Genomic DNA, 13,430 nt, shown 5'->3' on the forward strand with positions numbered 1-13,430 from the left:
GGAGGTGTGTGATACGCAGGGGCCACTACAGGTCGTCGTGGACAGGCACGGAGTTCGTGGAGGTGTGTGCCGCGCTCGCCGAGGCGCTCGCCGCGGTGCTCGTCTTGGCGGTGCTCGCTACGGTGCTCGCTGCGGCGCTTGTCGTGGCTGTGCTCGCAGACATACTTTTCTTGGCGGGAGTCTTGGTGATTCTCCGGCGGCGCAAGCGTGCGACAGTGTCGCGCAGACGCCGCGTACGGCGCTCCATCTCCTCGACAGTGATCGCGGGGTCTTCGTGGAGAGCGCGCTTGGCCTGTGCCTGGACACCGTCTTGAAGCCAACGCTCGTCTTTTTCAAGCGAGGAAGCGAAATTATCCAGCTCCGTCGCGGTGTACTTGCTTCCTTGCGCTTGCTCGAGCGCCTTGGTCAGATTCGCGCGCGCCTCAGCGACAAACGCGGTGGTGTCTGTGAGGACAGTGCGCATCGCAGCCACTGCCGGTGCGCGCTTCGATTCCTGTTCGAGCCGATAACGCACTGGTTTGACGAGCTTCTCGAGCTCCTTGGTCCGCTTTGTAATCTCTTTCGTGGCAGCCGCGTCGGCCTCCTCGGCGTGGTACGCAAACAGTTCTGCGTTGCGCTGTATGATCGCAGCGTGCTCCTTGGGCTGTGCTGCGCGCTTGAATTCTGGATCGTCGAGCAAATCGCGCGTGTGGTACAGGAACGACTCGAGCTCGTTAAACGCCGTGTCTTTAGCAGCACGGTCCTTGGCCTCGAAAATAATCAAGCGCAAGCGCTCCAGGGCCCCGAGTTTGTCCTGTCCTTGCAAAGGACGCACCGCTCCAAGATACGTGAGACGAGCTGCAATGTTCACGACGACTGGCGCCATGCTCGGTTCCGTCGCATTCGTCGATGTGTTGCTCGTCGTCTCGCTCTCGAGCTGCATCAGGCTGGGCAGCTTGGCGGCAATCGCAGCGCTCCGCGGCGTCACACGCAGCATTGGCCGCTGCAAGCTGTACGTGCCAAACGGCGTGCCTACTACAGATGCGTTTACGCGCAAGTCGACGTGCTTTAGCGCGTCAACTTCCTTGAGCGGCGCGAGGCGCTCCGTGATGCCTTCCAGAGTCGCACTGAGAATCCCAGTGCCTTGTCCAGGAGAGAGACGCTTGGCAGAGTCTGTGGTGAAACTCAATGCGACGGTGAGGTCTTGCTGGATATTTTTCGCGTCGTACAAAACGTCGGAAAAGCTCAGCGGTCCAGTGGGGAACACTACGTTGGGCTTTTTCGCGACAGAATCGGTGAGCTCGACGGCGTACATGTTTCCATCCTCGACATGTACTCGCTTGACGCGCAAAGACGGCTGGAGGTTGGCCGCCCACACTGCAGCGCCCATCACGGCAGCCTCGTCCGCGTTCACATTCGTTGCAATTTTGTCCTGTGGCACGCCGGCAGTGCGCAATACAGCCTGCACAGAAGGGATACGCGTAGTGCCGCCCACAAGGATGACAGAGTGCACATCGCCAAGCTTGAGCTTGTTCCGCTGTGCGAGTTCCTTTAATGGAGCTGCAATGCGGTCGAGCAGACCGGAACGCTTCATGGCCTGCTCGAATTCGTCGCGCTCAATGGTCGTGTACAAGTCTAGATCGTTGGACACGCTCTCCACACGGCTCACTGCTTGTGTGTTGGCCGACAAGATGTGTTTAACGCGGTTCGCTTCGCGCAAGAGACGCGCCATGGCACGCTTGTCGCTGCGCACAGACTCCTGCTGCGTGTGCTGCTTGTCAAAAGCGTCGGAAAGCATATCGCGCAGCAGGAAATCCATCTCCAGTCCGCCAGTCTCGCGCGCCCATGTCGCATCAAGTACGCGAATCGCCGTGGTGGTCTTTTGCGTTTCGTCTTTTCTGTCGGCCAGCTCGACGAACGAGGCGGTGACGGAGCTGGAGCCAGCGTCAAAGAAAATATGGCGCTCAGGCTTGGAGAAAGAGCGCGATTGTGCATAGTTGACCGCGACGGCGGCGCCGTCGCTAATCAGCCGCGGGCGAAACCCGGCCAGAACAGCGGAATCCAGCAGCGCTTGCCGCTCGTGCGAGGTGAAAAAGATGGGAACGGTCATCACCGTGTCGAGCCCATGCTGCGCACCAAAGTATCCGCCAAATTCTGAAAAGGTACCGATGCTTAGCATCTCGCCAGCAGTGTCTTCGGCGAGCTCGCGAAGATGGTCGAGCTGCATCCCCACAATCTCTTCGGGACGCCATGCCGCATCGACAGTTGCAGAAGGGCGCACGAGACAAGAGGAGCCAGTGCCGTTTGCGGTGGTAAGCGGCTGGATCAGGTTGCCAAACGCCTCCGTGTACATTTGCGCCGCTGCTGGGGTAGATCCATTGCAGGACTGCCCCAGCAACAGCTTTGCGGCGTGGTAGCTCTGCAGAGGATCCCGGCTTGCGTATGCGTACGCATCACCGCCCATAATGCGCTCCTGCTTTTCGAGAATGCCATCAGCACGGACGGCCCCTTTGAACGCTACGCTTGCTTGGATCTTGCGCTTCGAGTCGCGGCCCAACACGAGGTCAAACGGCTTGCCCGGCTTGATCAGCGCAACTTTCATCCACTCAGTGCCATAGTCAATACTCACGACTCCAATTGCATCGACTTGTACAGCAAGCAGTGCGAGGACCGCATACACTAGAAGCGCATACAGCGCGACGCTTACACGTCGAGTGTTGTGCATAAGGAAGAGAGCGCCACGGCTCGCTTCCACGGTGGCATATCGGCCGAGAGAACAACACTTGCTACAGACTATTGAGCGGCGCGAAACGAGGCGAGCTGCGCCTGGGCATCCTGCATGCGGCGCCGGATCACAGAGCGGATGTGATAGAGCGCCAGGAGGGAAATACTTGCAAATACAAAGATGCCCACCTCGAGCACAGTATCAAGCTGTGTCTCGTCGCGTTTAGCATCTTGGGGCGCGCGCCGCTGCGCACTCGAGAAAAAGTAGGCTGAAAAGAGGCGCTTCGCCGTATCGTCTCCGTGTAAAAGTGCCCACAGAGCACGCAAATGTAGGCGTATCAGCGCCGGCAGGGTCGTAAGCACAGCCGTCGTGGGTGTAAGCTCCGCGACCATGTCGTAGTACCGCTTGGCCAGCGGAAAGTCGCGCCGCTGGACGCCATTTCCCGTCTCGTACATCTGCGCGAGATGCCAGCGCGGAGAGATAGTGAGCTTGTCCGAGTCCGACAATGCCAGGTAGCAAGCGGCGGCCTGTCTGTCGTTGCGATTCCTACGGAATGCATCGCACAGTTTCACATAGGCGTACGGACTTCCTTGGAGCGCGCTCGCAGCCCAGTACGCCATGCTGATGCGATCCATATCGCTGTACGGCAATGGACGCAGCCAGGCACGCAGTGGGTTTACAACAAATGCGATATTGTCCTGTGCCTCTTCAAACCCAGCATCGGCCGCGAGCGACCACGCAAGAAGTGCTGTGCGAGTATCTCCGCGCGCATACGCTGCCTCGGCACGATGATACGCCGGATCAGCCCAGTCGCCACGCTCGGCAACCCATTTCATGTCTGCGAGCGCGAGCGGACAATGCTCCTGCGACGCTTTCGCTGCATAGGCCTTGTCTGCACGTACCACGCCGCGCAGGTACATCGCCTCGAGCCCATGCTCCAGCACAGCCGCGTCGTTAGACTTGGGCATCTCTCCGCTCAGTACCTGGTCTACAAGCTCCAGAGTACGTTTAGAGTTCTTTTCGCGGTACGCTGCCTTGGCAAGAAGGAGCGCCGCCTCCGGTGCAAGATCGCGCACTGTTTCAAGCAGCCTGAGCCCGCGCTGCTCGTCCTGCAACGATGGGGGGCCGAAGAGGTAAAGGAGCGCAAGTCCGTAGCGCCCTTTTGGATTTTTGTCCAGCGCTGCACGAGTGAGCCAGATTTTTGCGAGGGTATAATCTTGGGGCACACCGTCGCCGCGAAGGTACATAAAGCCCAGCAGCCCAGCCGCGCGTGCCGCATACTTGATATCGAGCTTGTCAAGCTGCGTGTTTTCGACGTACGCAGGTGTGCGCTCGCCGTTGGGCTGAAATGCAGACTGCTCAAAAGAGGCAAGCGTGGGGCGCGTCGGCCAGCGCAGCTCCGCGGCCTGTTTGGCAAACTGAAATGCCTGTGCAGCATTGCGGGGAAGCGCTCCAAGCACTTCGCTCTCGCCTACAATGCTGCCGCGGTACAAAACAAGCGCAAGGAATCCGCCACGCGATGCCCGTATCGGACCACCTTGGTGTTCGTACACTTCAAGCACCCTTTGTAGCGCCTGCCAGTCTTTAAGCACACGCGGCTCCTGCTCCATGAGCCGCAGTACTGCTGGCTGGGAGATTCGCAGATAAAGCAGAGGATTGTGCATTCCAGACGCAAGGCCGAGCTTGACCGTCGACTGCTCCAGCTCGGCGCGGTCGCTCAGGCGGAGCTTGCTGTAGGGCAGCGTGCGGCCACCAGGCGGTCCTGCTTCGTACGTATCGTGTACGTATTTGGCTGCATGCTCGTACCACAGCAGGGATTCGTGGCAGTCTGCAGGAACGCCGAGGCCGTGCTGGAAACGGAATGCAATGGCCATTTGCGAGTGCCAGTCGTGTTCCTGCGCCGCAAACACGGTATGCATGAGTGCCTTGGCTTGCTGCTCGTTGCCTTCGCGCTGCAGCAGGGGAGAGGCGTAGAGAAAACCGAGGCGACTATGCGCGCTTGCGTTTCCATGCGCAGCAAGAAAGGAAAAGGCGCGGATTGCCGCGGGGATGTCAGGCTGTGTGCCGTGGGTGCCCCAAAAGGTATGCTCGCCAAGCACCCAAAGTGCATCGGGGTATGTGGGAAGTGTTGAGAGTGGCGCTTTTGCCGCGCTCGCAAAAGTAGCCTCCATTACGGCGTCTGCATCGGGGCTATCCGCGGGCGTCAGAGTGCCGAACGCGGCCCATGTGAGCAGCTGCACGGCATAGTGTCGCTGTGCACGCAGCGAGTCGTTCTTTTGCTCTGTATGCCGACTTTTTCCAAAATAAGGCGCCAGCTTCACCATGTAGTCAAGAAGTACCGTTTTTCGTTGTATGCCATCGTGTGCATGCAGCATTGACGCCCAGGCTGGGGGTACTGGATCTTGCAGTGTGGGGGAAAATGGGCCCCACATCGCCTGTTCCCAGCCATTCAGGATCGGCTGGTGGCCCCATTGGACAGCGCGCTGTGCCTTGTCGAAATCACAGTCCCAATCTGGCCATAGTGGCGAATCGGGCGTCTCGTAGTTTGTATACGGCGGGCGCGGCGCACGGCTCGACACATCGCGTGGAGAAATCCCGGTGATGGACTGCCCTGTCACCAGCGAGGCAAGCCCATTCACGGCCCATTGGATGAAACGCGGCGTGTTCTTTTCATTTGGCGCCGCTACAAGCAGCCGAAGTCGAGAAAGTGCTTCATCGTACGCGGCTTCCTGTGTGCTATATGTGCGCAAAATGTGCTCCTCTAATTCGATTTGAGGCAGTTGCACCGCCTCTTCCTCTGTAAGTGCTGCTGCACACGCCGCAGCGCATACGAGCCACAGAATCGTGCGCATACAGAAACCGTGTCGGCGCCGCGGCCGTGCGCGTATATCACGTGGCGTGTTGTCACGCGGAGTTGCGTTCTGGGCGAGTCTGTGCGAGCTGCTTGGAACGCCCTGAAGCGTTGTGGGCTGGTTCCATTGCTACAAACCCAACTCACGGAAGATACGCGACGGAGTCGCCTGGTAGCGCGCCAATGGAGCGAATTTCGTACATGCTTTCCGTATCTGGCACGTGTGCACACGGCGCACTGCAAGTGCCGAGCCATACAGGCTCCTTGTCGAGCAGGAAGATTTCGTACCCCGCGTATGGTGCAAAATCAGGCCATTGTGCCATGTTACCGTCCAGTGATGCTTCGTGCACTTCATGATCGTGAGGGACGTACACGTCGAGCTGCCCCAGGACGATTTGCACAGCGACTGGACTGGGCGGAACGATTATACCAAGCTTTGCATCGTTTGGAATCACGCACCTTGTTTCGTATGCGACCCATGCGTTGGGCAAAGTTGTGCACACAACAGCACACTCCGTGGGCAGAAACGACGGTGTAATCTCGATAGGACTTTGAGCGCAGATCCGGACGATGCATTCAGTATTGCACGCCGCGCCTGGATCCAACGTTAGTAGAGGAATAGAAAACTTCGTTTCGTGCGCGGGTACATCCAAACACAGTGCATGAGTTCCACTCCACGCAGATTCTACCATGCGAGAACTGTACGAAGTGTTATGCACAGGCCAAGCTAAAACAGGCTTTGGCGCGGAAACGCTCATGTCCGTCCACGGGGTATCACAAACCTGAAGCCCTTGTACGTACCAATTCCGCCCAGCGCCGCGGCCAAAGTTGGTACGGAATGCGCGGTGGAAAGGAATATGCCGCGGCGAGAAGTAGCGAGCAACGGCGTGCGGTCCAGACGCCCAAAAATGTAGGTCCGTTTCCCACCATTTTTCCCACGTTTGTTCCTTGTGCTCCCATGTCCATCCCGGTGCGAATAACGCAACGCTGAGCCCCAGAGCAGCACCATCGTCGGCAAGGTCGGCTTCCTGGTCGGGAGGAGGTATTACGCGACTATTTTGTGGCCCGATCATATCCAACGAGCGGTACGTATCGAGACAGCCATGACAGTTACGTCCGAATACGTCGATGCCAATATAGACACTGTTTCTGGCCCTGCAGAGCGAGTCGGCCATTGCAGCAGACAGCAAAAGAGCGGGATGGAATCCCTCCTGTACATTCAATCTTTTTGGATCCGACCAAGTGTAATTTGTGAATATAGCATGCGCCGCTGAAAAGTAGGGCGCGTTTGCAGGCGTAAGCGCGTCCTGCCATGCGAGTTGGCCCGCCGGGTAAATGACGGAATCATACCACACCACCTGCCATGTATCACCAATGCGACGCTCTCCTTCCATACGAAAATATTCTACCCACTGGCGCAGCAGTTCGGCGCTGTGCGTACGATACACGGCTTCCAGCAGTGCGTTTTTTGTCGGCGTCAAATTGAGCGGCGCTTCTACATTGATGAGAAAGCCTTGAATGCCTCGCTGCTCTGCCAAAGTAACCAACCTGTCCGCATAGTGCTTCGAAAAGGTATGTGCAAAAGGAGTATGCAGTGCTTGGGGGCCTGCGAGGAGCGTACGCAGGTCCGGCAGCGATTCGGCCCATTCAAATATTAACGTGCCAAGGATGGGCGTGCCGTGCTGATGCGCTGCAAACACCCATTCCTGCGGTGGAAGTGAGACTCGCTGGTGCGAGAAATATACAAATGTATCACATAGTTGCCTAGCGTCAGCAAGCCCCAAGACGTACCAATGTTCAAACGTATACCCTTGCACAGACGCGTCTTCTGTGTAGCCGCCTTGGAAATCATGGCATACGAGTAAACGGGCGCCGTTGCTTCGCGGCGTGAGGCGCGCAGAAACCCTTTTTTGCGCCTGGAACAAATCTGCGTCCAGAGCACCAAGGCTGGAATAATACTTGCAGCCTGAATCAACAGGGCACAACCCTTGTTGGCATGGCATGCGCTTGGGCCCAGAAAAGAAAGGGGCGACCTCCACTTGAAAACGTTGCCCATCGCCATGTCCTTTCGGGATCTCGAGCAAGGTCGCGAAAGCCCACAGCCTGTGACGCAACTGGAGGCACATGCAAGTAATGCTGAGAGCCCAGAGTTTATGCACCTGACTGACCAGGTTGGCTTGCACATCTTTCGTGTTAATGCGAATGTTGCGACGCTGCAGAAATTAGACACGCAACTGCGTGGGGCAAATAATGCGCGTGGTGACGCACTTATAAAACAATTCAATGACTTGAGCGAACAGACCCGAGGGATTTTCAAGGATGCTACGGACGATGTCAAGGCACTTTCGCTGTTTCCGCTGCAGTCCGCGTCCTCTTATGCGACACGGTCTTCCCCTGCACTGCTGATGCAAAGCAAATTGCAGCGTGACTTTCAGCAGGCGCTTGCATCTTTCCAGGCGATCCAACGAGCAGGGATACGCAGTGAGAAGGAGGCGCTTGCGGCTGCCAAGGCGCAAAGCGCTGAGGCGTCCGAAGTGGCAGAGGCGCCCGCCCAGCTATCCGAGCAAGTATATGCTCCTACAGTGTCCCATGCCGAGATCGAGCAGCAACATGCACTCATCGCCGAGCGTGAGGCAGAGATTCGCGATATCGAGACTGGAGTCCAAGAGTTAAACGAGATTTTCCGGGATTTGAGCCACATTGTCCAAGAACAGGGTGGAATGATCGACAACATCGAGTACAACATGGGAAACTTGGCGTCCAACGTGCATGGTGCGGACCGAGAGCTTATCCAGGCGCACTCATATCAGCGTCGCGCGGGCCGCCGCGCGCTTTGTCTTATAATTATAGCTGGGTTTGTCGTCGCCGTAGTGCTGCTGGCGCTGCTTTCGTAATGTAGTTGTGGAGGTTTTTGTCGCCCTTTTTCTCCACAGCCGCCATGTCGACGCAAGGCGCAAAGCGCTCCAACGGAAATAGTTCTTTTTCTGGTACGGGCACCACACCGGTATTTGGCCCAAGCATACCATTGTCTGTGTATCCGAAAGATTCAGTCAAGGACGTGGCCGAATCGCTCGGGATCACGAACATACGTGACAATGTAGCCGTCGCGCTGGCGACCGATATCGAATACAGAATCCGCGATGTTGCGGAAAGCGCGGCCAAGTACATGAAGCACGCCAAGCGCACACGTATGACGACAGCTGATGTTGATAATGCATTGCGCCAGAAAAATATTGAGCCGCTCTACGGGTTCTTCCCGCCGTACACGAGCGGCAAAGCAAAGGGCCCTTGGTTTCGCCCTGTGCGGACGCCTTCGGGAGCGCCGATATACATGGCCGACGATGATGAGGTGGACTTTGACTCTATTCTTGAGTCTGGGCCGCGCCTCGGTGTCGGTCGCGGCGTGGGTTGGCACGCACATTGGCTCGCCATTGAAGGAATACAGCCGCCCGTACCCGAGAATCCTGTGTTTTTGGCTCGTCAATCTGCGTCGCAAAGTGGCATATTGCCCGACCCTAGCGAAGCTGCTGCAGAGCTGGGAAGCACAGCGGTCAAGCCGCTTGTTAAGCACGTTTTGTCGCGCGAGCTACAGCTCTACTACGAGCGCCTCACCAACTCGATTAGCAATCCGCCACAGGCTGCCTTCACGGGCGAGCCAGCTGCTGTAAATAAGGCACCTTCCGAAGTGCTGGATACAGATTTGGCCGTGTACACGGATACGTCCTCTGGCAATACGGTGCGCGACGCAGCATTGGCAAGTTTGCGAGGCGACGCTGGTATTCACCAGCTCGTTCCGTACGTGATTCAGTGGGTCGGTGCAAACGTTACATTTGTGTTGCGCGGTGCGACAGAGAACGGCACCAATGCTCCTGCAGAGCAAACCAAAGACATCGAGCTGATGTACACGATGCTGAATACACTGCATGCCCTGCTCGTCAATCCGTCTATTTTCATTGAGCCATACTTGCACCAGCTCATGCCGTCCGTACTGTCGATCCTCCTCGCTGTGTACGGTACAAATGAGGGCACAGTCGATATGGAGCAGGAGAATGCAGCGATCGGTTTGCGTGTGTACGCTGCGACGCTGTTGACCTACATCATTGATCGGTTTGGCGATAGCTACCCTACATTGCAGTCGCGTGTGGTAGCGACACTACTCCAAGCTCTGTTTTCCCAAGTTGACGACGGGACCTCGGCGAATGCTGCAGATGCATCCGGCTCGTTGCATGCAAAGTTTGGTGCACTGATCGCGCTGCGCAAATTGGGACCCGCAAGCTTCAAAACACTTCTCGGCAGTATTGCGACACTGCCGCCATTGGATGCAGTGCAGGAACGCAATCCGAACCATGTGCCGTTGCATGCTCTTGGGACTTGGCTGGAGCAGCTCCAGCAGAAACAGGGCCACGAGCAGTTTTTGGTCGAGCGCATCTTGAAAGAGACGCAGGTCGGCCTCGACGCACTAGGCCAAGCGATGGACGGAGCGCCAAGAATGCCAGACAAGGCGATGCAAAAGCGCCTCACCGAAGTCTATGGGCCGTTCTGGGCGCATGTGTTGGATGGTGATGCTTCAGGTTGGAGCGCACTGGCTGCATACTATCGCGAAACGGAAGAAAATAGCTAGAGGCAATAGTTATGCACAGGACTGCGAAATTTCCTTATACTCCACGAGACGCTAGTGTTAAAAGATGGGTATACGTACCAAGAGATTGCGCTGCAACATGGCAACGGTCATTTTGCCAATGGCGGGCAAATACTGCGCGGCACGGCTGCGCACATTGCTCTCAAAGTTTTTTTCAGAGCTAAAATTGACACATGTAGCGCCTTCCTTGATCCATGCAGTCGGCACTTTGTAGCTCGCGGACGGCACGCCGCCAATCACAACATCGGACACGCGCACACACGACTCTGCATCTTTGTACGTGCAAGGGGACACAAGGTGTGCGGAACGCAAGCGTGCAGAAGTATTTTGCTTGTGTGCCTCGACCACCACTTTCGACTTGGAAAATCCCAAACCCTGCTTGCCCTCGTCATCCGGGCGCTTGCTGAATTCGACAATAGAGTCAATGTCCACCGAAAACACGCGCGCGCCGTCGTTTGCAAGCAGTGCAGCAAGCGGTCGGCCAACCACCTCGGAGCGGTTAATAACAGTGATGTTTTTTCCTTGCAAACGGTCGCCGTACGGTAGATGTGTGTCGTATAGGCCGGCGGCCTCCAGACATTTAACTACTGCAAGGGGAGTGCAAGGCAAAATGCTCTTGGCAAACCCAGCGGGCACAGTTTCGTTAGCTGCTACGTCCTGGCTGCGCAGATCTCCTTCACTGGTCGCGCCGGGGGCGCTCCCCATCTGCGAGGGTTTGATCCAACGCACGTTGTGGTACATGTTCCAGCAGTAGTAAAAGTTGAGACCCTCGACGTCTTTGCGGGGATCGACAATCTGCTGCAAGTACGTGTCTTGACGCCCACAAAATATGGGGTAGTACACCATAATACCATCAATGCTGGAATCACGATTCGCTGCAAGAATAAGATCTTCCACATCGGCTTCGAGGCCAAAGTTTGTGAGGCTTTCGGAGTTGTCCTCCGTCTGGAACTTTTCCACATCCTGCGAGTCGTCCCACGTTTTCCAGATAGTAAACTTTATCCCGACATCTTCGCACGCTTTTCGCGTCCATTCTGCGTACGCAATCGACGGAGAGCTCGGCTTTGCAAGAATACCGACCAGTTTCGGTACCGGAAGATTCTTGTCGACCCGGTGCCTGATATCGGCTTTGATACTCTCTTGAAATGGCTTTGCTATTGCTGCTGCATTTAGCAATTTACCAGGATACTCTGGTTTCGAGGGTGCCGCCGCAGCCATGAAGAAAATACAAGCAAAGATGTATGCGGAGAAAGCTCGGCAGTGGTAGGTGCGCGAAACAACCTTTTACCCACGTGATGCAGGACGCGGTACATAATGTACAATTTCGACTAGGCTATGGGAGGGACATTCCATACATTACTCCGAGACATCTTTTTCAGTAGATTCGTCTACTTTGGGTGAGTCATTGGCGCGTTTCTCCGTCGAAGCAGAGTCTGCCTTGCGCCAGGCACCGTCCGGAGCGGAAGGCTTTTTTTCCGTCTTTGGGTGGCTGGCGCGCCATGCACGATCCTGCGTCTGTATCTTTTCCTGGATCTCGCGCTCACGCTCAGCTACATCAACTGGCTTTGCCGAGCCAAAGGGGCTCGAGACAGAAGCAGCCGAAGTACTGCTCGGCGTTGCATTGCGTGGCTTCAAGTCAAGCTTCCGACGCTCCGACGCGGTCGCAGCGGGACGGGCTGAGCGCCACGTCGAGTGGCCGTCCTCGTCAAGGGGTGGACGGCTGCGCTCTCTGCCTTCACCGCTGCCAAAACCAAAGCGGGGACCTTTGTTAACAACCGGCTTGCCGGTCCTCCAGTCGGAAGCATCGTCGCCACGACCGGGCTCTGCAGGTTCAGCCATACCACGGCGTGGACGCTCGGCGCTCTGTTCAAACTTCGAGCCAAATCCACCGCGCGTACCATCTGCGGTAACACCCATAGAATCGAAACCCCCGCCCGATGGAACACCGCCAAAGCCGCTGCGGCGATCATCGCCGCCAGGGAGAGGCGTCGCGCGACGCCATTGAGAAGCATCGTCTGCTGCTGCGCCTTTGATGGCACGCGAGCTGGACTCGGCCACACTTACACGAACATTGCGGTTGTCCATGGAACGACCTGTGTAGGTCAGCGCCTCCTTAAGTTCATCCAGTGTCGAGAACTCCACATAGCCGTAGCCGCGAGGACGGCCGTCGTGTCCAGAGACCAGGCGGACACTTACAGGCGTGAGCGGTTCAAAGAAGTTCTGCACATCGCTCTCAGTGCTTTCAAATGAAAGATTCACGACAAACGCTGTAAACGGAGGCTCAGTGGGCAACGGAGGCTCTTCGCGCATACGGGAAAACGAGCCATTTTCTTCGAAACGCGAGCGCATTGGACGCGCGCCAAAGGCTCCAGGCGCTCCGGAATCAGAAAAATCGCGGGGAGCAGCTGGATAATTAGTATACGCAGAATAAAGCGACACATACGCGCACTTGGAAGCTCATCCATCTCATCGGCCCACGATGTGCCAGTAGCTGGTTGTCAGCATGAAATAGCACAACACATACTCTCATCGGCCAAGAAGTCCACAAGGGACATCTTGTTTTGTTGTTTCTTCGGTGCTACACATCATGTTAGTCACCGAACCATGACAAAATAGCGCACACATACCCATCTGAATAACTTGGTTATGGGAAAACCCTTTTTTCGCGTCGGCTCCAGAGAACAATTTCCACCCCGCCCAATTGGCACGCGCCACAGGTCGGCGCGACAGTGCCTATAAGTTAACGAGTAAAAAGTGAAAATAGCGCAAAAAAAATATCTATTAATAAACCTAAATATCTTAAACTAAATAGTACACATAATTATAATAATAACATGCAACAAAAATAATGTACAAACAATATATGCTTAATATTAAATTATTAAATAATAAAATAAAAACCAAATTTAAATATTAAATGACTATTATTTATAAATAAAAATTATATTTATAATTTCAATAATTTCAAAAATAAGTTATTTTTAAATTAATATTTTAAATATGATTATTTTCGTAATTGATTTTGTATTTTATATTGTAAAAAATAGTATTTAACACAATTTATTAATATTATTAATTGGTTCATATTATTTTGTTATATAATATTATTTGTTTGGTGTAAATTTATTTTATGTTTTAAATTTAAAGTTAAATCAATTTGTATTTGCTGTTTTAGTTATTGCTATTAGTAATATATTTAATATTTTACAATTAATTTATTTCAGCTTTTATTTGAG

At 55.1% G+C, this 13,430-nt stretch overlaps 7 protein-coding genes across 7 annotated transcripts; 2 read left to right on the forward strand and 5 right to left on the reverse strand.

Annotated features, from left to right (window-relative positions):
• Positions 1-25: 25 nt before the first annotated feature.
• LHS1 (lumenal Hsp70 protein) lies at positions 26-2,704 on the reverse strand (the record flags this gene model as incomplete). The annotated part of the gene is made up of 1 exon (XM_056205097.1): positions 26-2,704. One exon carries the CDS (start codon positions 2,702-2,704, stop codon positions 26-28), a length of 2,679 nt encoding a protein of 892 aa, XP_056061072.1.
• A 68-nt stretch (positions 2,705-2,772) lies between these two features.
• HRD3_1 (ERAD-associated protein) lies at positions 2,773-5,556 on the reverse strand (the record flags this gene model as incomplete). Its single annotated transcript, XM_056205098.1, has 1 exon — positions 2,773-5,556. The coding sequence occupies one exon, from the start codon at positions 5,554-5,556 to the stop codon at positions 2,773-2,775; it is 2,784 nt and encodes a 927-aa protein (XP_056061073.1).
• A 142-nt stretch (positions 5,557-5,698) lies between these two features.
• MVES1_000238 (mannosyl-glycoprotein endo-beta-N-acetylglucosaminidase) lies at positions 5,699-7,407 on the reverse strand (the record flags this gene model as incomplete). The annotated part of the gene is made up of 4 exons (XM_056205099.1): positions 5,699-5,966; positions 6,015-6,104; positions 6,357-7,278; positions 7,347-7,407. 4 exons carry the CDS (start codon positions 7,405-7,407, stop codon positions 5,699-5,701), a joined length of 1,341 nt encoding a protein of 446 aa, XP_056061074.1.
• Positions 7,408-7,615: 208 nt separating this feature from the next.
• Positions 7,616-8,449, forward strand: PEP12 (SNAP receptor; the record flags this gene model as incomplete). Its single annotated transcript, XM_056205100.1, has 1 exon — positions 7,616-8,449. One exon carries the CDS (start codon positions 7,616-7,618, stop codon positions 8,447-8,449), a length of 834 nt encoding a protein of 277 aa, XP_056061075.1.
• Positions 8,450-8,493: 44 nt separating this feature from the next.
• taf6 (histone H4-like TAF Taf6, SAGA complex subunit) lies at positions 8,494-10,176 on the forward strand (the record flags this gene model as incomplete). Its single annotated transcript, XM_056205101.1, has 1 exon — positions 8,494-10,176. The coding sequence occupies one exon, from the start codon at positions 8,494-8,496 to the stop codon at positions 10,174-10,176; it is 1,683 nt and encodes a 560-aa protein (XP_056061076.1).
• A 57-nt stretch (positions 10,177-10,233) lies between these two features.
• mtd1 (methylenetetrahydrofolate dehydrogenase (NAD(+))) lies at positions 10,234-11,412 on the reverse strand (the record flags this gene model as incomplete). Its single annotated transcript, XM_056205102.1, has 1 exon — positions 10,234-11,412. The coding sequence occupies one exon, from the start codon at positions 11,410-11,412 to the stop codon at positions 10,234-10,236; it is 1,179 nt and encodes a 392-aa protein (XP_056061077.1).
• A 138-nt stretch (positions 11,413-11,550) lies between these two features.
• TIF3 (Eukaryotic translation initiation factor 4B) lies at positions 11,551-12,749 on the reverse strand (the record flags this gene model as incomplete). The annotated part of the gene is made up of 3 exons (XM_056205103.1): positions 11,551-12,599; positions 12,638-12,685; positions 12,719-12,749. 3 exons carry the CDS (start codon positions 12,747-12,749, stop codon positions 11,551-11,553), a joined length of 1,128 nt encoding a protein of 375 aa, XP_056061078.1.
• Positions 12,750-13,430: the final 681 nt, after the last annotated feature.

The sequence above is a fragment of the Malassezia vespertilionis genome, chromosome 1, assembly GCF_029542925.1.
Source record: "Malassezia vespertilionis chromosome 1, complete sequence".
In the NCBI taxonomy this organism is placed as follows: Eukaryota; Fungi; Basidiomycota; class Malasseziomycetes; order Malasseziales; family Malasseziaceae; genus Malassezia; species Malassezia vespertilionis.